General features: G+C 44.0%; 1 protein-coding gene across 1 annotated transcript in view; it reads right to left on the bottom strand.

The window, feature by feature from the left end:
* Window positions 1-1037: 1037 nt before the first annotated feature.
* The window catches only part of LOC140065818 (sulfotransferase 2B1-like), a 76805-nt gene continuing 50534 nt past the window's right edge, over window positions 1038-27308 (bottom strand). The window contains exons 5-6 of the mRNA XM_072113376.1: window positions 4580-4760; window positions 1038-1172 (exon numbers count right to left, since the gene is read on the bottom strand). Of these exons, the coding sequence (XP_071969477.1) occupies window positions 1063-1172; window positions 4580-4760 (291 nt within the window). The 3' untranslated portion in view covers window positions 1038-1062. The remainder of the gene's footprint in view (window positions 1173-4579; window positions 4761-27308) is intronic.

The following is a 27308-nucleotide window of genomic DNA, read 5'->3' on the forward strand; positions in this document are numbered from 1 at the left end:
AATAGGCTAACTCTGGACCTTATGGTCAGCAGGATGGAGGACCTTACTGATGTCAGAAGCATGTGACTGATTGCATGCTTTTGGTCCTTGAGCCAGATGAGAGGAAAGGTTTTCTTACAGCCTTTGGAACTAGGTATGTATAAGTGATATGTATGAAAGTCTAAGCATGTAGCAGTGCTGTGTGTATTTGAGGGAATAAATGTAGCAGAGCTGCCTGTGGTTAAGGGCTACATCCATTCCCTCAAACACAAATACATCTACTTCATCATGTAGTAGATATGTGTGTTTGAGAGAATGGATGTAGTGGTGCTTTGTAAGTGAATAGAATTTTTAATTAGTCTCAAATATATTTTCCCTTTTTTATAAATTAAATCTATTTTAGGGATTTGGGGAAATTTACTTGATGGCAACAATAGGGGCGTAAGCACTATGAGTGACTAGGGCAGCATCAACACTAGGCCCTACCTGTACTGCATAGCAGTCAGCAATATCGGTGTCCATAGGCTTGTGTCGCAGGTGCCCTCGCTATATTCTGGCCCTAGGGAAACGCTCAAGAATTGCAGTGGATGATTGTGATAGATCCCCTAATAGGTCTGAAGACTTTTTAATGATCACTTTTATGTGATAAAGCTATTCAGAAGTAGTAAAAGATTGAAGGGGGGGGGGGCAGGGCACTTATCAGGGACTGCTTGCACACACCTATGCTTGTGTAAGTGCAAGTATAACTGCAACTAAACCCAAACTAATCCTTGAGAAAGTCAAACTGTGTTTTTCTTTTTATAAGTAAATAAAATGTTTTCATTTGTTATTTTCATTACAGATTTCTGCAGTTGCATTATAGACATACATCCCAGCTGAATTTAACATCAATAGCTTTCATTCTCTTGTGGTAAATTGATCAGGGACAGCTTGCACATACCTATGCTTGTTTAAATGCAAGTATAACTGCAACTAGACCCAAACTAATTCTTGAGAATATCAAACTGTGTTTTTCTTTTTATAAGTAAATAAAATGTTTTTATTAGTTTTTTTCATTCCAAATTTCTGCAGTTGCATTAGACATTAATCCCAGCTGAATTTAACATCAATAGCTTTCATTTTCTCGTGGTAAATAGAATCCATATATTCCTTTTGTTCCTGTGTGAAATGGTTTTTCCAGTCACCAATGATTCCTAAAAAGCAAAAAGTTAAATAGCTCAGACACTTTTTTTTTTTTTTTTTTTTTACAAAAGATGTGACTATCCAATGGGTCTGGGAAGGAAAAACATGCACATATTTCTTCAAAAACTCAATAGAGTAAAATTTCCTATATTTGCACAAAACCACAAAATAGTTACGTAAATAACTATTATTGATGATAATAAAAGTAAGAATAACAGAAGAGAATAGAGATTAAAATTCTCAACCTAGTATTGGCGAATAGCTAAATATTGTATTATCATGTTTCCATGGAGAGAAGTAGGCTATACTGTATATATATTATTATATTATGTATACACAAAGGTCAGGTTATTTTACTTTTATAGTAACAAATTTATCTAACCTAAAAACCTCCAATGTATCCTGTATTTATATTTATTTTGTTCACTGATATGGGGTTAGTCCCATGGAGTGTCTGGGAATTTAAAGTGTCCCTTAGGCTGGGGTCAATAGAAGTAAGTGTGGCAATGTGATCTGAGTGGAGTTAACAAACTTCACACAAACTGTTGATCGATGGTCTTAATTAACATGTTCAGCGCAGAGAAAAAAGAGATTGATACTGCCTTCTTCGTGCAGAAATGAAACTACTATATCACTTTTAGAAGTGATACAATAAAAATCTTAATACTGCCTTCTATAAACAAGAAAAACCTAATACAATTCCTCAGAAAAACAATAATATAAATACTTTATAACTGTCCCCTATGTACAAGAAGATAACTACTATAATACTGCCCCCTATGTACAAGAATATAACTACTATAATACTGCCCCTTATGTACAAGAATATAACTACTATAATACTGCCCCCTATGTACAAGAATATAACTACTATAATACTGCCCTTATGTAGAAGAATATAACTACTATAATACTTCCCCCTATGTAGAAGAATATAACTACTATAATACTGTCCCTATGTACAAGAATATAACTACTATAATACTGCCCCCTATGTAGAAGAATATAACTACTATAATACTGCCCCCTATGTAGAAGAATATAACTACTATAATACTATTATGTACAAGAATATAAATACTATAATACTGTCCCCTATGTACAAGAATATAACTACTATAATACTGCCTCTATATACAAGAATATAACTACTATAACTCTGCTCCCTCCCTCCGAATACAGCTAACCCCCCTGGTACTGTCTCCCTCCTCACTCAGGGTCTCAAGATCTGGTTCCCCCTCATCACACAGTAGCCTCCCCAGGTCTGGTTCCACCTCCTCACACAGAACCTCCCCAGGTCTGGTGCCCCCTCCTCCAGTCAGCAGCCCTATTACCTCTACAACAGAGAAGCTGATGGGACATGGTGACATCATCACAGGTATATCCCCGGTGGATTACAAGGCTGGCCGTCCCTGTTTGCAGTCCAACCCACTGAAGCTATTTCTACTTTTATGTTGTTGCCAACTGGGTTAATTAAATTGCTGGAACACACATACACACAGCTCCCCCAACATGTAGCTATATAGCTATTACTGTATATGACAACAATCTTTAAGATTCATAGAAACAACGGTTATAAAATATCTGTAGCAGAAGGGTATTCAGTAGCTTACCAACAACTTACCGTAATTAGAAAGTTCAATAACTGCAGCTTTATTTGCCTTTTTCGAAAAACAGTGCTGCTCAAGTCCATGAGCTATGGCTGATATTCCAGCTATGCCTCATTTAAAGGTATCAAGAAGAGGGAAATTTGCCACTTCAGGACCAGAGATTTGAATGACTCCAACTTTTTAATTTTTGGGCTACTAGGTAGATTTTTGTGGCATACTTTTCTGGAGAAAATCTTTTTTATCTAGATTTTTACTTTAGGCTTTACTCTTTTAGGACCAAGCCTATGTATACCCTTCAGGACCACAGCAATTTACATTCTCATATTGCAATATTACATTCTGGGAGCTTATAACTTTATCTGTCAATGTATATTTTTGTTGTACCATTTTGGGAACATATAACTTATTAATTTACTTGAACTCTGAATAAAAAAAAAAAAATATATGACTATTTTAGTTACATTTCCCCCCAATTTATAGCAAAGTATTAGCATATTATCTTTATTCTATGAATCATAATGATTCCAGCAATACCAAACATGTATAACATTTTTATGTTTTACTACATTTGCATTCGGAAAATTTTATTTTTTACTTTTTTGTGTCATGCATTTTTATGGAACATTTTTGGATGCAAATTAAACCTTTTTTATGGGGGAATCATAATTTTATTATTATTATATTCTATTTTATTATTTTATATATTCTTTGGTTTTAATTGAGACTTTATTCTACAGTTGAAACACCTTTACTGTATACATCTTCTCTTTGCTTTAACGTGGGCAGAATATACATTATATAAAGTGTAGATATCACTGTCACAGCTTTGTTTGTGAATATGTTTGATTTTTTTCCTTACAATCAGTGCATGAATACCTGATTGATTCAGGAATCAGATATTTAATAGAAAAGCTGCTTAACAGAAGTACAGAGAGCCAAGTCAGTATAGGCGGTCTACCACTTAAGGACACCCGACTTACAGATTACCCCTAGATATAGACGGACCACTGTGACCTCTAGGGAAGCTCTCTGGATGCAATGAGCAGATATAAGGTGTCTATAATGAAGTTTTATTGATCCTTATTAATCCTTGTTCCCATGACAAAATTTTGAAAATCCAATTGTTACAGTGAAAAAAAACATATTTGTCAAGAGTTACAATTACAAAATATACATGTTCCGACTTACATACCAATTCAAGTTAAGTACAATCCTAAAGAACCTATCTTGTACGTAACCTGGGGATTTCTTGGAATAAATCCTGCTCCCTCAAAGAAGTTCTGTAGCTGAAAGGTTTTTGGAGGGGAGTTTATTTGTAAAGACAGACTTTTACAGCCCCTGGGGTGATTTAGTGCAGTTTTTAGCTCCTGTTCTGCAGGAGATGGGGGATTGTGATATGTCAACTCATTCATTTATTCCATGATTACTGTGAAGGCTTTAGGGATCCAGACTGCCTCCCATAAATGTACAGTTAACAGGAACACTTAACAAAACCATTTAAAGATACTTTGTTCTAATCTTATACATCCCTGAAAACAGAAGATTTTAATTCTGGCAAACCTTAAAAAATTTTACCTGCCATCAGAGAAAAAAAATCTAATAACATATCAGAGGTTTTAATGTGCCAGGGGTTGAGTGCTAGATCCACTAATTGAAAATAACAGAGCACAGGTCTTAGTGGAGCGCTTGTACCGGAACAGTAAAAATGCCCAAAATAGCCAAGTGTACAGACTTAAATGAAGGGCTGCCACGCATCTGTGGCAAACTCCGTTTGGCTGGGCAGTGGAACGAGATTGTTTATTATTTACCTTTTCTCATAAATTGGTTGTTTTTTGTATCCATGATGTAGTCAGGAACCATAGTGTTGTTGGACATATTGTTTTTTTTCATGCTGTTGAAGCTGGAGTGCTCCAAAACCAAGTCTACAGCTTGTTCTTCTAGCTCATTTTCTAAGAATGTACAAATCTTCTTTATAGTTCCTCTTTGGTCCTGAAAGAAAAAAGAAGACATATTGTATGTCAACATATGCTGTCATTAAAGACTTAAAGGACATCTACCATCAGATTACCTAATGGTAGATGACTATTAAATACCTCCTTGTCCCGTCCCATGTGTCCCAAGCTTCATTTCTCATATCTATGCATGGCCGCGTTTATAAGATATGCAAATTAGCCTGGGGTGCTCTGCAGGGTATCATCAGTCTCCACTGCAATATAATGCCAGCCACGTTCTGAGAGCCGGTGATGTCATCGGCTCTCTTTTCCAATTTCACCGGCACTCATAATGCGGCAGGCACTGCCACGGGGCGAGCATAAATTATATTACAATGAAGCCTGATGGTGCTCTGCAGATCACCAAAGGCTAATTTGCATATCTTATAAATTTATTTTTTACAGAAATGAAGCTATGCAAAGAAATAAGGCTTGGGACACACAGGGACAGGGAGGTATGTAATAGTCATCTACCTCTAGGTAATCTGATGGTAGATGTCCTTAAATACCATGCATAATATAAATATTATTTGCCGTCATAAACAACATGATTAGAGATGAGCAAAATTTTTTAAAAAATGATTCGGCAGAACCAACATATTTTCTCAAACGATTCAATTCATTATAAACTGCATCTTTAAAATACTATTGCTGCAAAATAGTCTCAAGTGACTAATAGTCATGCACCACTATAGTCAAGAAGCCCCCAGTAGACAATAGTTAAGCAGCTCACAGTAGCCAAGAGTCATGCAGCCCCCATTAGCCAGTAGTGAAGAAACCCAGAAGAGGTATTCCACCAATAAAAAAGTTAAAATTGAGAATCAATTCTTTACCAGAAAGATTCGGAGACTGACTTGGAGCGACACTACCACATTTTATTTCAGATCTAACCCAATCACTTCTCTTGTATACTTGATGGACCAGTATAAAGCGATCAAAGGAAAAGGCAACTTGTTGGCAAAATTAATTGCTTGTATATTTCAGAAATGATTTAATGGCTATCCGAAGTGTCAGCAGTAAGGCCTGAAAATGAGGAAGCTGCAAGCATGCAATTTCCCATTGGAACTCCAATAGCCCCAGAGTCTTCCTCTGATTTATACAGACAGGCTGCACTTTAGGGAAAACCTACAAAACCCCTTTATGTCGTAAGGTAGTAATATTGGGTCCTTAACCAAACTGAACTTAAGCTAAAAATAAATCATACAAAAAATTATCAGGAGATGAAAATACATTGACATAACTACATTGCTAATCATTCATTGATTATCTAATACCGGTATATATATTTAATACCAGTTACATCTTTAAAAGAAATAAAATGTATCAAAATATAGAAAAAATTAAGACCATACAATAACCACTATTAATGTTCTAACCTGATATATAATAAGAGGCATGGGGTAAAAAGCATGTTCCCAATCTCAAATTTATGGTCAGCACCTTATAGATGGAATCAAACATAAATCTCTAAAGTGAGCAATCTAAACAGTTCAAAAATCACCACAAGAGTCTTGAAGACAAGATTTTTTATTGTTCTGAGGAAAACGAAATAACATTTTATAATTCTCTAATGTTATTAACAAAAATACAGCATTTGACAGATATAATTCCTACCAGTCTCTATCAGTCATGGTGTATTCAATTTCAGTTACCCTGGGTTCCGACCGTGAATATTCAGAAGCTAAATAAAAGTGTAGATAAACCTGTACCCTAATGATCTAAGCACATTGTCAGCACACAGCATCTAACAGAGGGATAATAAAGTGTCTGCTTAGAGAGTTCCTTTCCACACTTTGGGATTTTACACTGACTATCACTGAGTGATAGGCGTTAAAACACCAATAGAACTAAGTAACATTGGGAGGTAAGTGATTTAAAAACATCACAATGCCCCAAACATCCACCACTTAAGGGAGAACATCAGGGCTGGGTATAATGTTGTAACCAGGCTATCATGGACTATCTACTAAAGAACCGAACACAACAGTGATAACCACATCCTCGGCAAGTGGCATCTCTTGAGATGTCTCAGCGCACCCGTAAAGAAGGCCCAGGGGGCAGACACCAATGATGTAACTCATCACGTTTCATCCAGTGAACCACACATAGCGAGAATCGGGAGCACATGACTGATACGCGCCATATCGGCTATGTAGTTTAACCCCTTCACTACCGCACCACGTAAATATACGGCAGCTTTTACTGTGACATTGCAGAAAGGCTGTTTTTTTTTACGTAATGACAGTAGCCAACTTCAAAGGGCTGTATCTCCTGAACCCTGGCATCTAGCAACAGAATTCTGATGCCATATTAAACAGGAGTGTTTCTCCTTTCATATGTTATATGGTTTGTGTATGGATGCTCAACAGATCTGGAGATATCCAGGGGTCAGGAGATATAGCCGTTTGAAGTTGTCTACTGTCATGGCGTAAGAAAACATCCTTTCAGCGATATCACAGTAAAAGCTGCCATATGAGCAGAACATCAAAAATTTACCTGGTCTTTCTGGCACCAATGACTATTGGGACTGAAGGAGTTAAGAGGTATTTCCACTATGGATCCAATATACATAGCTTAGTAAACAATAATGAAAAAATGGGTGTTAGAAGGTTTATAATTTTAGTAGCAAGATCTCAGATTTTCAAGAGATTTGAAAAAGCTATATTTTTGGTGACCAATTTAGTTTGGAAGCACCCTACGGAGGCTTATATACTATAAACACCCAGAAGCAACACCATTTTATAAACTTAACATCTCAAACTATTCAAATCAACATTTGGGAAGTATGTTAACAGTTTCTTTATTTCTCAGGAATAAAACAGAAACGGATTGGAAATTTTTACATTTCAATTTTTGAAGAAGAATATTCTCATTTAGCCCTAAAATGTACACATTCAGATGGTATTAAGGGTAAAAATAAATTAAAAATAATGGGGCTGTTTCTTTCGAGTACGGAAATACCAAACAAGTGGATTTCAACTACTGTTTCGGCGCACATCGATGTCCAGAACGGAGTTAATACTATTGGGTCTTTGGCAGGCCGATTTGGCTGCAAATGTTTTGTGGAACCCCTAAGGTACCATTACAATAGAAAATACCCAAAGATTACACCATTTTGGAAACTACATCCCTCAAAGTATTTATCTAGGGCTGTTGTGAGCATTATAACCCCCTGGGTGAAGTCAAAATTTAATACAACAGGAATGGTGCAGAGTAAAAATCAAATATACCATTTTAGTGGCAAACATATTGCGGCAGATTTACCCAGTCCAGTCGCGATCCAGTGGCGGGTTCTCCGACGCCGATTCGGGTCCGGCCGGGATTCACTAAGGTCCGTGCGCCGATATCCACTGGGTGTCGCTGCTGCGTCGAGGTCCGCTGGAGTTCACTGGAGTTAACCTTCTATTTCTTGGTGCAGGTAAGTGCGTGTTAAGCGACACTTTTTTTAAAAAAAATACCACGGTTTTCTCGAATCCATCGGGTTTCTGATGGCCATGCCCCCCATTTCCGTTGCATGTAACCCGGCGCCGAAATCCAATCGCGTGTGCCAAAATCCCGGCGGAATTCGGTGCAAATCGGAAATTGTCGGGATACCTGTAGGAATTGCGCAATTCGACCCTTAGTAAATGAACCCCATTGTGCCCAACTAATGCCACTTTAGACAAACAGCCCAAAAATCATTTTGCCGGTTGTCCGGAGAATGGCAATATCCGATATGTCACCAAAATCGACAGGCTGGGCACACAGCAGGGCTGAGAAGGGAAGGAGCAAAATTTAGCTTTTGGAGTACCGTTTTCAAACGTTTGGATTTGGAGTGCCATGTCGTGATCGCAGAGCCCTTGAAGTACCAGTGGAATAGGAATCCGATTTGAACCCCCAACATGCCGGCCAAAATGTAATGCAAAGTAAATGGTGTAAAGTAAAAATTAAAAAAAAATTCTCAACTATGTGATTTTGGTGCAAAATATATTGTGCCCAAATAATGCCACTTTAGACAAAGACCACAAAAAACATTCTTATGGTTGTCCTGAGTACCACAATACCCCATATGTGGCAATAATCGACAGGCTGGGCACAGCGCAAGGCTGAGAAGGAGCAAAATTTAGCATTTTCACAAGTTTGGAATTGGAGTGCCATGTCATGTTTTCATAGCCCCTGAGGTACCAGTACAATAAAAGCCTCTGAGAAGTGACATCATTTTGGAAACTAAATCCCTCTAAGACTTTATATGTGGTTGTAGTGACCATTTTAACCCCAAAGATGCTGACCAAAATGTAATAAAAAGTGAATGGAATGGTGCAGAGTAAAAATGTATCTGTTCTCAAAAGTGCCATGTTAGTGCCAATGTATTTTGCCCAACTCATGCCACTGGGGGCAAACATGTCAAATATCATTATGCAGGTTATCCCGGTTATGACAATACTCCAGATGTGGCAATAATCAACAGGTTGAGCACAAAGCAGGGCTCAGAAGGGAATTGGCTGAATTTAGCTTTTGGAGCACTGTTTTCACAGGTTTGGTTTTGTAGTGCCATGTCGTGTTAGCAGTCAGTTAGCCACTGATAAGTGACACCATTTTAGAAACTACATCCTCAATGAAAAAATAATACAGACAAAGAAAATTGCATTTTTATCTGAAATATGCCATTTTGGTGCCAAATATATTATGCCCAAATCATGGCACTTAGACAAACGCCACAAAAATCGTTCTGCTGGTTGTCTCGAGTATGGAAATACCCAATATCTGGCAATAATTGACAGGTTGGGCACACAGCAGGGCTCAGAAGGGAAGGAGCTAAATTTTGGAGCTCCATTTGGATTTGGAGTGTTATCTACTACCCTGAGGTAGTAGTGAGCATTTTAACACCCGAGCATTTTTTTCTCAAATATGGCATGTTGTATGCCAAATGTATTTTGCCCAACTCATGCCACTGGGGACAAACATGTCAGAATTATTATGTGGGTTATCCCGGTTATGGCAATACCCCATATGTGACAATGATCTATAGCAGTGATGGCGAACCTTTTGGAGACCGAGTGCCCAAACTACAACCAAAATCTACTTATTCTCTGAAGTGCCAACATGGCATTTTAAGCAGTAACTTATTGCTATCTGTTCTTCCACATCTTTCAATTGTATGCCCCCCCCCCCCAAGGCAACCAATACAGTTGAAGAAGGAGGGCACATTCATACTCTCGTTGTAGCTGCTCTGCAGGGTCTCTCTGTAGAGGAAAAGTGGTTGGTCCAGCAGGATGACCTCCAAAGATATTGCAGTATAGCAATAAGAGAGCAGCTTCTCTTAAGTTGCCTGGGACTTGGTGGATTTGGTCATATTTGGTAAACTCTGTCCTGAAGTGATGTTCTGAGTGCCCACAGAAATGGCTCCGAGTGCCACCTTTGGCACCCATGCCATAGGTTCGCCACCACTGATCTATAGGATGGGCACACAGCAGGGCTGCTCAGAAAAAAGAACTGGCATATGAAGCAGACATTTTACATATATGTTTTTTTGGCATCAGGAAGAATTTGTAGATGCCCTTAGAGCCCAGTATAGTAGAAACCCCTGAGAACTGACCCTAATTGGAAACTGCAACCCTGCTTGAATTAATCTAGGGGAATATTGAGCATTTTAACCCCATAGGTGGACCCCAAGGATAATGTATAATGGATAGTTCATAGTAAAAAATATTGATTATGTCATCATGTGTTTAGCACATGCTACTAGATACAAACACCCCCAAAATCATGATGCAGGTTCTCTCGGGTACGACAATAACCTACAGACTGGGCACATGGCAGGGCTCAGAAGGGAAGGAACGATATGCAGCATGATGTATAAGCTGTGGAGAGTGCATCAGGGAAATGAATAAATTATATATCCAGAGAGGTGTGATAAATTCTAAAAAAAATCTTTCATACATAATCCAGGTTTATCAGGGCAAAAGTCACACTGGTAAATGGTTTGCCTCCTTATACCCCTTTTGGAGCACACCCTGCACCTTTTTTGTGTCCTTCCCTTGCTGGCAGTTTGGGAAACTTCTCCTGGAAAGTGCTGCCTGGTACAATGCGTGTGGTCTCGCTTCCAGAAGTACTGGCTCCCCCCTTTCTGGTCTCCAAAAATCAAGTGCTTTATTACCACCTATTGAAACTACAGGAAAGTTCCCCTCTGACCCGCACATTAATGTAACACATATACATTATACAGTGCCATCTGCATGATGTGTATGGCCAACTTCTTGTACCACACCCTTGATTTCAAAATGGCTTATATGGCTAAAGCACCTGGTCCTACAAGACAACCCTTCCAATGTACCTATTGTAGTTCAAAATGCAATCAGGTTTGGGGGTTTCTGTACTGGTACCTCGTACAGGGGCAGGGGTGCTGGTGTGGCCATGTATTGTTAATACAAAGACCTTTTCGTTGTACTTAAAGGAAACCTACCATTTCAAATGGTAGGGTTAAGCTGTAAACACCGAGCACCAGCTCAGGGTGAGCTGGTGCCGGTGCTTAGTTTCGTTAGTGTTAAAACCGCGGTATCGCGGTTTTAACACTTTTTAAACTTTATAGCAGAAGCCGCTTCGGCGCTGCGCGCGACCGTGCGCGCGCAACGCCTGCGGCATTTCCCATGTAGGCGCGCGCATGATCGTGCGCACGCAGCGCCGAAGCAGTTTATGCTATAAAGTTTAAAAAGTGTTAAAACCGCGATACCGCGGTTTTAACACTAACGAAACTAAGCACCGGCACCATCTCACCCTGAGCTGGTGCTCGGTGTTTACAGCTTAAACCTACCATTTGAAATGGTAGGTTTTAGAGATGAGCGAGCACTAAAATGCTCGGGTACTCGTTATTCGAGACAAACTTTTCCCGATGCTCGAGTGCTCGTTTCGAGTAACGAGCCCCATTGAAGTCAATGGGAGACTCGAGCATTTTTCAAGGGGACCAAGGCTCTGCACAGGGAAGCTTGGCCAAACACCTGGGAACCTCAGAAAAGGATGGAAACACCATGGAAATGGACAGGAAACAGCAGGGGCAGCATGCATGGATGCCTCTGAGGCTGCTTAATCGCACCATTATGCCAAAATTATGGGCAACAGCATGGCCATGACAGAGTGACAGAATGAAGCTAGATAGCATGTAAAACATCCAATAATTGACCCTGACACTATAGGGGACGGCATGCAGAGGCAGCGGCAGCAGCGGCAGGCTAGAGAGTGGCATGGCGACATACCCTAAATGGACTCAGGCTTCAAACCAATGGGTGGCAGAGAGGAACCAAAGGAGGTGAGCAAGAAGCGCTCAAATAATATCGGTACATGATAAAAGTTTGCCAGTATATTTTGTGGATTACACAGCAGGGTGGCGACAAAGTTAACATGGAAGCCATGAAAACAACCCAAAATTCTGCCTGACACAGCTCGTTTGATAAGGGGACCATGTATGGAGGCAGTGAACTAGTAGTAGATTAAAGGTGCTGCAGTTAAAACTATGTTAGTTGGATCTTGGCATGGAGCTGGCGCTCCGCTGCCAGGCGAGCTTTCGCCAATCCAAGCCCCTGTCTCTAGGCTACTCCCCAAACAGCACTTCTAAGAACCTTTTGTATAAGATCAAGTGTAGTAGCGTTCTTATAAGTTTGGGATATGGCGGGTGAGGGGAATGTAAACATCTGCGCAAGAAGCGCTGAAATAATATCCGTAAATGAAAAAAGTTTGCCAGTATATTTTGTGGCTTACACAGCACGGTGGCGACAAAGTTAACAAGTTTGATGTGGAATGCCCTGTAATAGCTCTTGGGCGGTGTGCCTTTTATCACCTAGGCTCAGCAGTTTGAGCACCGCCTGCTGTCGCTTAGCGACGGCACTGCTGCTGTGCCTAGAGCTACCAACTGATGGCGCCATGCCCACAGATGGTAATTCGGAGGAGGAGGAGGTGGAGGAGGGGTGGGAGGAGGAGGAGGCATAGTAGGCCTGAAACACCTGGACCGAGGTAGGCCCCGCAATCCTCTGCGTCGGCAGTATATGACCAGCCCCAGGGTCAGACTTGGTCCCAGCCTGCACCAAGTTAAGTGTAGTAGCGTTCTTATAAGTTTGGAATATGGCGGGTGAGGGGAATGTAAACAGATGCGCAAGAAGCGCTGAAATAATATCCGTAAATGGTAAAAGTTTGCCAGTATATTTTGAGGATTACACAGCAGGGTGGCGACAAAGTTAACAAGTTTGTTGTGGAAGCCATGAAAACAACCCAAAATTCTGCCTGACACAGCACGTTTGATAAGGCGGCCATGTATGGAGGCAGTGAACTAGTAGTAGATTAAAGGTGCTGCAGTTAAAACTATGTTAGTTGGTTCTTGGCATGGAGCTGGCGCTCCGCTGCCAGGCGAGCTTTCGCCAATCCAAGCCCCTGTCTCTAGGCTACTCCCCAAACAGCACTTCTAAGAACCTTTTGTATAAGATCAAGTGTAGTAGCGTTCTTATAAGTTTAGGATATGGCGGGTGAGGGGAATGTAAACAGATACGCAAGAAGCGCTGAAATAATATCCGTAAATGGTAAAAGTTTGCCAGTGTATTTTGTGGATAACACAGCAGGGTGGCGACAAAGTTAACAACTTTGATGTGGAATCCATGAACACAACCCAAATTTCGGCCTGACACACCTCGTTTGATAAAGGGACGACGTATGGAGGCAGCTATATGGACGACTTTTGGAGGTAGCAATGGAGACAACGTGTGGAGGCTGCTATGGAGACAATTCAATTTGGATAGTGCCTGTATGTGGCAGTCCAAAAAAGTTTTCAAACCAGAGGAGCAGGTAGGTGGCCCTCCAGAAAAATGGAATAGATTGAGTGCCTGTATGTGGCAGTCCAAAAAAGTTTTCAAACCAGAGGAGCAGGTAGGTGGCCCTCCAGAAAAATGGAATAGATTGAGTGCCTGTATGTGGCAGTCCAAAAAAGTTTTCAAACCAGAGGAGCAGGTAGGTGGCCCTCCAGAAAAATTGAATAGATTGAGTGCCTGTATGTGGCACTCCCAAAAATTGTTTAAAACAGAGGACCGGGTCGGTGGCCCTCCATAAAAATTAAATGCATAAAGTACTATAGCTAGAGCCAGTGGGCCCTGTCAAAAAATAGCCAGTTTCCTCTGCTTTACTGTACAAAGAGGAGGAGAAGGAGGAAAATGAGGAGGAGGAGGAGTGGATAAATTATTCAGGTTGAGCTTCCTTCACCTGGTGGAGATTGGAAATTAGGAGAAATCCAGGCTTTATTCATCTTGATAAGCGTCAGCCTGTCAGCGCTGTCAGTCGACAGGCGTGTACGCTTATCGGTGATGATGCCACCAGCTGCACTGAAAACCCGCTCGGACAAGACGCTAGCGGCAGGGCAGGCAAGAACCTCCAAGGCGTACAGCGCCAGTTCGTGCCACATGTCCAGCTTTGAAACCCAGTAGTTGTAGGGAGCTGTGTGATCATTTAGGACGATGGTATGGTCAGCTACGTACTCCCTCACCATCTTTCTGTAAAGATCAGCCCTACTCTGCCGAGACTGGGGACAGGTGACAGTGTCTTGCTGGGGTGACATAAAGCTGGCAAAAGCCTTGTAAAGCGTACCCTTGCCAGTGCTGGACAAGCTGCCTGCTCGCCTACTCTCCCTCGCTACTTGTCCCGCAGAACTACGCACTCTGCCGCTAGCGCTGTCAGAAGGGAAATACTGTTTCAGCTTGTGCACCAGGGCCTGCTGGTATTCATGCATTCTCACACTCCTTTCCTCTCCAGGGATGAGAGTGGAAAGGTTTTGCTTGTACCGTGGGTCCAGGAGAGTGAACACCCAGTAATCGGTGCTGGAATAAATTCTTTGAATGCGAGGGTCACGGGATAGGCAGCCTAGCATGAAATCTGCCATATGTGCCAGAGTACCAACGCGTAAGAATTCACTCCCCTCACTGGCCTGACTGTCCATTTCCTCCTCCTCCAACTCCTCTTCTTCTGCCCATACACGCTCAACAGTGAAGGACTCAACAATGGTCCCCTCTTGTGTCTCGCCAACATTCTCCTCCTCTTCCTCCTCATCCTCCTCCACCTCCACCTCCTCCGATATGCGCTGAGAAACAGACCTAAGGGTGCTTTGGCTATCAACAAGGGAATCTTCTTCCCCCGTCTCTTGTGAGGAGCGCAAAGCTTCCGACTTCATGCTGACCAGAGAGTTTTTCAACAGGCCAAGCAGCGGGATGGTGAGGCTGATGATGGCGGCATCGCCACTGACCATCTGTGTTGACTCCTCAAAGCTACTCAGCACCTGACAGATATCAGACATCCACGTCCACTCCTCATTGTAGACTTGAGGAAGCTGACTGACCTGACTACCAGTTCTGGTGGAAGTTGACATCTGGCAGTCTACAATCGCTCGGCGCTGCTGGTAAACTCTGGATAACATGGTCAGTGTTGAATTCCACCTCGTGGGCACGTCGCACAACAGTCGGTGAGCGGGCAGTTGGAGGCGGCGCTGCGCTGCCCTGAGAGTGGCAGCATCTGTGCTGGACTTCCTGAAATGCGCACAGATGCGGCGCACCTTCGTGAGCAAATCAGACAGATTGGGGTATGTCTTGAGGAAACGCTGAACTATCAGATTTAACACATGGGCCAGGCATGGCACATTTGTCAGTCTGCCGAGTTGCAGAGCCGCCACCAGGTTACGGCCATTGTCACACACAACCATGCCTGGCTTCAGGTTCAGCGGTGCCAGCCACAGATCAGTCTGCGCCGTGATGCCCTGTAATAGCTCTTGGGCGGTGTGCCTTTTATCGCCTAGGCTCAGCAGTTTGAGCACCGCCTGCTGTCGCTTAGCGACGGCACTGCTGCTGTGCCTAGAGCTACCGACTGATGGCGCCATGCCCACGGATGGTCGTTCGGAGGAGGAGGTGGAGGAGGGGTGGGAGGAGGAGGAGGCATAGTAGGCCTGAAACACCTGGACCGAGGTAGGCCCCGCAATCCTCGGCGTCGGCAGTATATGACCAGCCGCAGGGTCAGACTCGGTCCCAGCCTCCACCAAGTTAACCCAATGTGCCGTCAGCGTTATATAGTGGCCCTGCCCGGCAGCACTCGTCCACGTGTCCGTGGTCAGGTGGACCTTGTCAGAAACGGCGTTGGTCAGGGCACGGATTATGTTGTCTGACACGTGCTGGTGCAGGGCTGGGACGGCACATCGGGAAAAGTAGTGGCGGCTGGGGACCGAATACCGAGGGGCGGCCGCCGCCATGAGGCTGCGAAAGGCCTCGGTCTCTACTAGCCTATAGGGCAGCATCTCCAGGCTTAGCAATCTGGAGATGTGCACATTAAGGGCTTGGGCGTGCGGGTGGGTTGCACTATATTTGCGTTTCCGCTCCAGCGTCTGGGGTATGGAGAGCTGAACGCTGGTGGATGCTGTGGAGGATCGTGGAGGCGACGATGGGGTTTTTGTGGCAGGGTCCTGGGCAGGGGGCTGACTATCAGCTGACACAGGGGAAGGAGCAGTGGTGTGCACGGCCGGAGGTGAACGCGCTTGTTGCCACTGAGTGGGGTGTTTAGCATTCATATGCCTGCGCATACTGGTGGTAGTTAAGCTATTAGTGGTGGAACCCCTGCTGATCCTGGTTTGGCAAATGTGGCACACCACAGTCCGTCGGTCATCCGGTGTTTCCTTAAAGAACCTCCAGACTTCTGAAAATCTAGCCCTTGCCGCAGGAGCCCTCGCCACGGGAGCTTCACTAGCTGACACATTTGGCGCTGATGCACCAGCTCTGGCCCTGCCTCTCCGTCTGGCCCCACCACTACCTCTTCCAACCTGTTCTGGTCGAGGACTCTCCTCCGTCTCAGAAGCACTGTGTTCACCCGGCCTCTCAACCCAGCTTGGGTCTGTCACCTCATCATCCTCCGATCCCTCAGTCTGCTCCCCCCTCGGACTTCCTGCCCTGACAACAACTTCACCACTGTCTGACAACCGTGTCTCCTCATCGTCGGACACCTCATTACACACTTCTTCCAGTACGTCAACAAGGTCATCATCACCCACAGACTGCGACTGGTGGAAAACCTGGGCATCGGAAAATTGCTCATCAGCAACCGGACAAGTGGTTTGTGACTGTGGGAAGGGTCCAGAAAACAGTTCCTCAGAGTATGCCGGTTCAAATGGCAAATTTTGCTGGGAGGGGGCAGACTGGGGGGGAGGAGGCTGAGGTGCAGGAGCTGGAGGAGTGCCGATTTCGGTGACATGGGTGGACTGCGTGGAAGACTGACTGGTGGACAAATTGCTTGAAGCATTGTCGGCAATCCACGACATCAACTGTTCGCACTGTTCTGGCCTCAACAGTGCTCTACCACGAGTCCCAGTAACTTCAGACATGAACCTAGGGAGTGTAGCTCTGCGGCGTTCCCCTGCTCCCTCATAAGCAGGTGGTGTCTCACCCCGCCCAGGACCACGGCCTCTGACCCCTGCAGTAGTTGGACGCCCACGTCCCCGCCCTCGTCCTCTACCCCTAGCCCTCGGGTTAAACATTTTGAAAATGAGAGTTATAACTTTAATTTTTTTTTTAACTTTTTTTGTGTTTTTTTTTTTTTTTGTGTGTTTTTTAGTTTTTAAAACCAAACGATGCTATCCTATTGCTATGGCTATTTTCTAGCCAAGTATTAAAGCACACTACTATGCCAGATGAGATGACGCTGAGTTATGAAAAAAATAAACGTAAAATAAAAAAGGAAATGGCAGACTGTGCCTAATTGAAATACAACCCCGGGCCCTAATAAATTTTCCCACTTCGGTCTTTGCGATGGATATGTGCGTCACTAAGCGCAAAACACAGTGGTCGCAAGTCTCACTCCAAATTGCTGACAATTTGCTAGTAGATGCACTGCAGCAACTACAGCCACCAGCAGATCAACCAGAAATCAAATATATATAACGCTACTGTAGGCGTAAGTAAGCCGTTTGGATTCTCCTATGGCTATTTTCTAGCCAAGTATTAAAGCACACTACTATGCCAGATGAGATGACGCTGAGTTATGAAAAAAATAAACGTAAAATAAAAAAGGAAATGGCAGACTGTGCCTAATTGAAATACAACCCCGGGCCCTAATACATTTTCCCACTTCGGTCTTTGCGATGGATATGTGCGTCACTAAGCGCAAAACACAGTGGTCGCAAGTCTCACTCCAAATTGCTGACAATTTTCTAGTAGATGCACTGCAGCAACTACAGCCACCAGCAGATCAACCAGAAATCAAATATATATAACGCTCCTGTAGGCGTAAGTAAGCCGTTTGGATTCTCCTATGGCTATTTTCTAGCCAAGTATTAAAGCACACTACTATGCCAGATGAGATGACGCTGAGTTATGAAAAAAATAAACGTAAAATAAAAAAGGAAATGGCAGACTGTGCCTAAATGAAATCCAACCCCGGGTCCTAATAAATTTTCCCACTTCGGTCTTTGCGATGGATATGTGCGTCACTAAGCGCAAAACACAGTGGTTGCAAGTCTCACTCCAAATTGCTGACAATTTGCTAGTAGATGCACTGCAGCAACTACAGCCACCAGCAGATCAACCAGAAATCAAATTTATATAACGCTACTGTAGGCGTAAGTAAGCCATTTGGATTCTCCTATGGCTATTTTCTAGCCAAGTATTAAAGCACACTACTATGCCAGATGAGATGACGCTGAGTTATGAAAAAAATAAACGTAAAATAAAAAAGGAAATGGCAGACTGTACCTAATTGAAATCCAACCCCGAGCCCTAATAAATTTTCCCACTTCGGTCTTTGCGATGGATATGTGCGTCACTAAGCGCAAAACACAGTGGTCGCAAGTCTCACTCCAAATTGCTGACAATTTGCTAGTAGATGCACTGCAGCAACTACAGCCACCAGCAGATCAACCAGAGATCAAATATATATAACGCTACTGTAGGCGTAAGTAAGCCGTTTGGATTCTCCTATGGCTATTTTCTAGCCAAGTATTAAAGCACACTACTATGCCAGATGAGATGACGCTGAGTTATGAAAAAAATAAACGTAAAATAAAAAAGGAAATGGCAGACTGTGCCTAATTGAAATCCAACCCCGGGCCCTAATAAATTTTCCCACTTCGGTCTTTGCGATGGATATGTGCGTCACTAAGCGCAAAACACAGTGGTCGCAAGTCTCACTCCAAATTGCTCACAATTTGCTAGTAGATGCACTGCAGCAACTACAGCCACCAGCAGATCAACCAGAAATCAAATATATATAACGCTACTGTAGGCGTAAGTAAGCCGTTTGGATTCTCCTATGGCTATTTTCTAGCCAAGTATTAAAGCACACTACTATGCCAGATGAGATGACGCTGAGTTATGAAAAAAATAAACGTAAAATAAAAAAGGAAATGGCAGACTGTGCCTAATTGAAATACAACCCCGGGCCCTAATAAATTTTTCCCACTTCGGTCTTTGCGATGGATATGTGCGTCACTAAGCGCAAAACACAGTGGTCGCAAGTCTCACTCCAAATTGCTGACAATTTGCTAGTAGATGCACTGCAGCAACTACAGCCACCAGCAGATCAACCAGAAATCAAATATATATAACGCTACTGTAGGCGTAAGTAAGCCGTTTGGATTCTCCTATGGCTATTTTCTAGCCAAGTATTAAAGCACACTACTATGCCAGATGAGATGACGCTGAGTTATGAAAAAAATAAACGTAAAATAAAAAAGGAAATGGCAGACTGTGCCTAATTGAAATACAACCCCGGGCCCTAATAAATTTTCCCACTTCGGTCTTTGCGATGGATATGTGCGTCACTAAGCGCAAAACACAGTGGTCGCAAGTCTCACTCCAAATTGCTGACAATTTGCTAGTAGATGCACTGCAGCAACTACAGCCACCAGCAGATCAACCAGAAATCAAATATATATAACGCTACTGTAGGCGTAAGTAAGCCGTTTGGATTCTCCTATGGCTATTTTCTAGCCAAGTATTAAAGCACACTACTATGCAAGATGAGATGACACTGAGTTATTAAAAAAATAAACGTAAAATAAAAAGAAACTGGCAGACTGTGCCTAATTGAAATCAAACCCCTAATAAATTTTCCCACTTTGGTGTTTGAGGTGGATATGCGTGTCACTAAGAGCTAAACACAACGGTAGCAAGTCCCCCTGCTAATTCCTCACAATATGGTACTAGCTGCACTACTAGTGCCAGCAAGCCCAGCCACAAGCAAATAAAAAAAAAATATATAACGTTATTGTAGCCCTAAGAAGGGCTGTTGGGTTGCTGTAGAATCACTCCTGCCTAACAGTAAGCTAATAGAACACCCTAACGCTTTCCCTGACCAGCAGCAGCTCTCTCCCTAGCGGCATCCAGACAGAGAATGATCCGAGCAGCGCGGGCAGCGGCTAGTCTATCCCAGGGTCACCTGATCTGGCCAGCCAACCACTGCTATCGACGTGTAAGGGTACCACGTCATGCTGGGTGGAGTGCAGAGTCTCCTGGCTTGTGATTGGCTCTGTTTCTGGCCGCCAAAAAGCAAAACGGCGGGAGCTGCCATTTTCTCCAGCGGGCGAAATACTCGTCCGAGCAACGAGCAGTTACGAGTACGCTAATGCTCGATCGAGCATCAAGCTCGGACGAGTATGTTCGCTCATCTCTAGTAGGTTTCCTTTAACACACAATACAGAGTTCAGTATGGGATGAAGAGGTGGACAAATAAAATAGATGCTCATCACCACTAGCAGATTCGGTATCGGAGGAAATATAACTTTATGCCTCCAGTGCTGTGTAGGTTTTATGCGCCATGATTTTCCTTGACCTGAAAAAGGTAAAACGTACGATGGGGGGAATAGTATACAAACTCATGCACACTACAGCCTCCTTTGCACTACAACCTCCTCTGCACTACTACCATTCCTAAGATCTACTACCTCCTCCCCCTAACACATTGGAGAGCGTGGAGCTACTTTGAACTGCCCCACAGTGTCATAGAGCACTGTTATTGGCCAGTCTATATTGACTGGCCAATCGCAGCAATCAACATCGCAGGATCAATCCAATCGGTCGTGTGATGTCATAGGTGAGTCCCCTAGCGATTTCTGCCCATTCCTCCAAGCTGTCACCGTGTCTCAGATGCAGCGTTAACAGGTTAAAGGACATATAGACCCAGTTTATCGTGGCAAACACCAAACAGTGAACGTGCTCTGGTGGGTGATTATGGATGAACAGAAGACCGAAATATAGGTAAAAGTAACAGTGGTGGACTGTTTCTTAATAAGGTATTAGTTCAATATGTAATCAGCCATTGTAGAATACCCCCGCAGGATAAGTGTCTATAGCAACATACTCTTCAATGGTATAGTATCCTTAATGCCTTTGTGCTCCTGGAGGTTAGTGTTATCTCAATTCTGTTGATTTTCTTCTTTTTGTATATCAATATATTTTATCAATTGTTTTAAACGATTGATGACTCCATCTGACCTATTTCTACTTACCATAGGAATCTTGACGTATTTCCAAGGTATGAAACCAAGGCTCGCCATAAGCTAACCATATACTTCAATAAGTGTATAATCATAATTTTTTATTTGCTTGTAACCTTATGAAGGTTCCGGTGTGGAGCCAAAGCGCTTTGCTTTAAAAATTTTTATCAACTGCAATAAAATAAAACTTCAAAAAGACGCACTGAACTGTAGGAATTTTTTTGCTTCTCTATATCCTGTAACCTCCAGTGGACTATTTCAAGGATTATAGCTTCTGGCGCCTCTATCCACCCGTGAGTGCCTCCGGCTAAAAGCAGAGATTCTGGCTCGTCTTGGGGTCACCATACAAGTTTGTGCCAGCCGGGTCCACCAGTGGGCTTACTCAGTAAAACTATCCCCATGCTCCCAAATGCATGACCTGATCCATCTTGTCCGGAAGTGGCTACAACCAGAGGACTGCACAGCTGGTCGAGAGAGTTGTTCTTGACAAGTTCACCCACTCTCTACCTTCACAGCTCCAGCGATGGGTTGGAGAGGCCGGTCCCACCGATGCTGAGGAATTTGTGTCCCTGGTGGAGAGATATCAGGCTACAGAGGATCTTCTACTTGCCTCTCCCGCACAAAGCAGTGCCAATGACAAGGGCACCAAACCATTTGGTAAGACTGCTACTGCGGAAAAGGGCAAACAGGTCAGATTGGGAGGGGGTTCCGTGGGGTCTTGGTTACACAGACAACCAACAAGGCTTGAGAGGTGTCAGACGTATACAGTGCTGGCGATGCCGTGAAATATGCCATATCGCTGCCAAGTGTCCCCTGTCAGTGGAGCCAATGGACTGCAGCCAGGCCGGTTCTGGCAACCAAATCAGTCACGGATGAAGAACCCCAAGTGTGTATGGTAACAAACGGTGGTCACACGGTGGAAGCCTTGCTAGACTCTGGGAGCCTGGTCACCCTGGTGCAGGGAACTTTAGTTGATCCTGGACTTGGCGTATATAGGGGACACTCACGAATATCCCACTGCCATCATCATCCTACATACACTTTGTGGTACTATCACCCATAAAGTGGCGGTGGTGGGGTACCTGTTTCATGAGGCTATTATTGGCAGAAACTTACCAATGTTCTGGGACCTCTGGTGATGAAGACCCACCTCAGGTGCTATTTGCAGATAATGGACATGATATATGTCCGGCCTTGGCCCCCGAACCCTTTGAGGCCAAAGTACCCAAACCAGCAGTAGGGGTTACCCCAGGTGGTGAATTCCCTCCCCTAGAGGTCTTAGCTGATGAGGCCGAGGGTCAAGAGGAGGAGCCCGACATGCCGGACCTTGAGATTTCCCGTAAAAATTTTGGGGCTGCACAGCTCCAGGACCCTACGTTGCTTAAAGCACAGGAGAATGTTAAAGTGATAAATGGGGTGCCAAATAAGAGGGGCTGACAAAATATACCCCCAAATTGTGATTGTTGGGGATCTGTTGTACAGGATTGACCAGATAAATGGAGAGGAGGTTGAGCAACTTGTAGTACCCCAATCTCACCATAGGGTGGTGCTAGATTTGGCACATAAACATGTGCTAGGAAGTCACTTAGGTGCTGAGAAGACCCGAGAGAGGATCCTGCAGAGATTATACTGGCCTGGGGTGTGGGAGGAGGAAAACAAGCATTGGAGCTCCTGCCCCGAATGTGAACTAACTCCTGTACATCCTGGTTATCCTAGACCAGTGGTGGCGAACCTATGGCACTGGTGCCAGAGATGGCACTCGGAGCCCTTTCTGTGGGCACCCAGGCCATCACCAGAGAAGACTCCAGGTATCTTCCTGCAGTCCTAGACAGCCCAGGACTTGCTCAGCATAAAGCTATTTTAAAGTAACAGAGCTACCTGGGACTACTGGAGGAGTGGGAAGATGTGGACAGATCTGGATTATCATCGTAGCTCCTGATCAGACCCTGACAATTCCTCCTCTTTATGGGACCCTGGAGGGAAGCTACAATGATCATCCAAATTTCTTCTATTTTCTTCTATTTGCTGCTTTATCGGTGTCCTCAGGGAGCTGTGACAGAGAAGGCAGTATAAATCACAAATTAAATTTCTGTGTTGGCACTTTTGCGCTAAATAAGTGGGTCTTGATTGTAGTTTGGGCACTCGGTCTCTAAAAGGTTCAACATCCCCATAACTATGCTACGTGGTATCCAGAGGCGGTTCCATTAAGAAACACCTCCTCCAAAACCATTGCTATGGAGCTGTTCCAGGTATTCTCCCGCACAGGCCTCCCCAAGGAAATCTTGAAATCTTCACCAGGGAACCACATTCATGTCTAAGGTAATGAAGGACATGTGTAAATTACAGCATGTTAAACAGCTCCGCACCTCTGTATATCATCCCCAGACAGACGGCCTGGTCGAAAGTTCCAACAAGACCTTAAAGGGGATGCTAAAGAGGGTGGTCAGCAAAGGTGGGAAGGACTGGGACTGTTTGTTGCCCTATCTGTTGTTTGCCGTACGTGAGGTACACCAGTCTTCCACAGGTTTCTCACCCTTTGAGCTGTTATATGGCTTTTCCCCACGTGGGCTCCTGGACGTAGCTAAGGAGAAATTATGCAGGACCGCATAGCGGCGGTGATGCCCCTTGTAAAGGAGAACATGACAAGGGCACAAGAGGCCCAGTGTAAGGTCTACAATAGATCAGCCAGACCCATGACCTTTAACCCAGGCGACAGAGTGGGTTAAATCCTTGACAAATCCTTGACAACCGAGGGAGTAGAAAAAGCGTCTGACCCCAAAAATGTGACACCGGAGGTAGATATATCCGATGCCTGAAGTACGGATCTCGGAGTCCCTTTCCGGGGCCCAGATTCAGGAAGCGAAGGAGTTTGTTCTCTGAAACATTGATGTGTTCTCTAACTTACCGGGTCGTACTTCAGTCATCAAGCATGACATCATAACCAAATCTCAAGTCCGGGTACACCTAAAACTCTACTGGGTCCCTGAAGCAGGCCGACAAGCAATATCCAAAGAAGTCAGGCAGATGTTAGACCTAGGGCTTATCGAGGAGTCTAAAAGTAACTGGTCGAGTCCTATTGTATTAATTCCCAAGCCTGATGGTTTCCTGCGGTTCTGCATCGACTTTAGGAAGTTGAACAAGGTGTTTAAAATTTGATTCCTACTTTATGCCCACTGTTGACTGGGTCAGACTAGGTTCTTCTCCACCCTTGACCTAAGCAAAGGGTATTGGCAGGTACCCCTCAGTAACAGTGCTAAAGAGAAGACAGCTTTTGTTACTCCTGATGGGTTATTTCAGTATGGGCGATGTGTCATCAAGCCCCAAGTAAATAAAGTGGAGGTGATACAGCAGTGGCCACAACCTTTGAGCAAGAAGCAGATGAGGGCTTTCCTAGGCATAGTCGGCTATTATCGCCGATTTATTCCCGATTTTGTGACAATAGCGGCACCCCTCACTGACCTGACCAAAGGTAGCGGGTCGGTGATGGTGAACTAGAGTGAAGAGGCCGAGGGGGCGTTTCAGCGCCTTAAATGGTTTTGTGCAAGGGACCGGTACTGATTATCCTTAACATCACCAAGACCTTTTTTATGCAGACTGATGCTTCTGACGTGGGCTTAGGGGCTGTCTTGTCCCAAGTAGTAGAGGGTGACATTTCTTAGCCCCCTCAGAAGAACAATAGTATAGTTGAGGGGGAGTGCTTAGCAAACAGATGGACCCTGGAATCTCTAAGATGTTACTTGAAAGGGGACAGTTTAAGTTAGTAACCGATCATTCTCCCCTCACCATGATGGGTCAGGCTAAAGAGAGGAAAGCCAGGGTCACAAAGTGGTTCCTAATGTTACAAAATGTCAAGTTCATGGTAGAACACAGAGCAGGGAAACTACATGGGAATGCCGATGCCCTGTCTCATACCTATTGTCTGATGGCCAAAGGTGTTTACCCCACAGAGTCAAACAGAGGGGGAGGGTATATGAGACACTGAAGGGGTTAACTGTGGATTGGCGATATGTTTCCCCTGGGTTTTCCTACTATGCAAGGCCTTAATGCGGAGGTTGTGTTGTCCAGCACCTTGGACACAGGTGGTGGGAGCTGCCTAACCAGGCTACATAAAGCTGCTGAGTAAAGCTGAGAGAGTTGGCTCTGAAAGGAGGCTGGAGAGCACACTACAGCCCTGACCTGGAATAAACACAGATGAAACCTGTTTGGACTGAACTTTGGTGTTACTGTCTTGAGCTTCATCACAAATCTCTGCTATGTCTCTACTAGGCCAAATCTCATATATATATATATATATATATATATATATATATATATACACACATATTCTAATATACTGTATAAAGCTGATGTGTGTGTGTATTCTAAAGGAATCTGTACCATCGCATTTACAATCACCAAATTTTGCACAGTTGTGACCATGTTTTGAGCCAAAATTTTTACCCTGCACTTTCCAAAATCCACTTTTTAACCACCATATACAGGAGCCATTGTTTGCTGCTGCTGTGGCAGTTGGAAGCTGACCCATGATTGGTTTCTGTTTTGCCACAGGTCATTAATATGAGCTCTGAGCTGTGATTGGCTACTATAAGGAATGAGTTGAAGACAACTTATGTGTGACTTGAATTAGATAGGGATCCAGAGATAGGGGGAGATTATCAGAAATGTCTGAGGTAAAACTGTTCCAGTTGCCCAGGGAAACCAATCAGAGATCAGCTGTAATTTTATAAACAGCTGTGCAAAAATGAAATTTGAGCTCTGAAACTGCTGGCCACACAGACAGTCACTGACAGAGACTGCCGCCCACTAACAGACAGTCACTAAAAGACACTTCTGGGCACACAGATGGTTAGAGACAGCCTACAGATACATATATACACTCACTGGCCACTTTATTAGGTACACCTGTCCAACTGCTCGTTAACACTTAATTTCTAATCAGCCAATCACATGGCGCCAACTCAGTGCATTTAGGCATGTAGACATGGTCAAGACAATCTCCTGCAGTTCAAACCGAGCATCAGTATGCGGAAGAAAGGTGATTTGAGTGCCTTTGAACGTGGCATGGTTGTTGGTGCCAGAAGGGCTGGTCTGAGTATTTCAGAAACTGCTGATCTACTGGGATTTTCACTGTGAGCAAAAATACACATACCACATATAGACAAGTATAAGCTGACCTGATGCAGCTTCCCTTCACTAATAAAAAGTCCAGCTGCAGCCCCCCCTCATTAATAACATATCCAGCAGCAGCCTTCCCTCACTAATAACATGTCCAGCAGTGGCCTCCCCTCACTAATAACATGTCCAGCAGTGGCCTCCCCTCACTAATAACATGTCCAGCAGCACCCTCCCCTCACAAATAAAATGTCCAACAGCAGCCTCCCTTCACTAATAATATGTCCAGCAGTGGCCTCCCCTCACTAATAACATGTCCAGAAGCGCCCTCCCCTCACTAATAACATGTCCAGAAGCGCCCTCCCCTCACTAATAATATGTCCCAGCAGCGGCCTCCCTTGACTAATAACATTTCCAGCAGCATCCTTCCTTCACTAATAAATGTCCAGCAGTGGCCTCTCCTCACTAATAACATGTCCATTAGCAGCATCCCTTCAATAAAACATGTCCAGCAGCGACCTCCCTCACCAATAACATGTACAGCAGCAGCCCTACCCCCCTAAAAAATGTGCAGCAGTGGCCTCCCCTCACTAGTAACATATCCAGCAGTGGCCTTCCCTCACTAATAACATGTCCAGCAGCAGTCTCCCCTTACTAATAACATTTCCAGTGGTGGCCCCTAATCACTAATAACATGTCCAGCAGCAGCCTCCCTTCACTAGTAACATGTCCAGCGGCGGCCTCCCCTTTCTAATAACATGTCCAGCAGCGGCCTCCCCTCACCAATAACATGTCCAGCAGGAGCCTCCTCTTACTAATAACACGTCCAGCGCCGGCCTCCCCTATCTTATAACACGTCCAGCAGCGGCCTCCCCTAACGAATAACATGTCCAGCAGTGGCCTCCCCTTTCTGATAACATGTCCAGTGGCAGACCCCCTCAGTTATAACATGTCCAGCAGCAA

The sequence above is a fragment of the Engystomops pustulosus genome, chromosome 6, assembly GCF_040894005.1.
Source record: "Engystomops pustulosus chromosome 6, aEngPut4.maternal, whole genome shotgun sequence".
Taxonomy (NCBI): domain Eukaryota; kingdom Metazoa; phylum Chordata; class Amphibia; order Anura; family Leptodactylidae; genus Engystomops; species Engystomops pustulosus.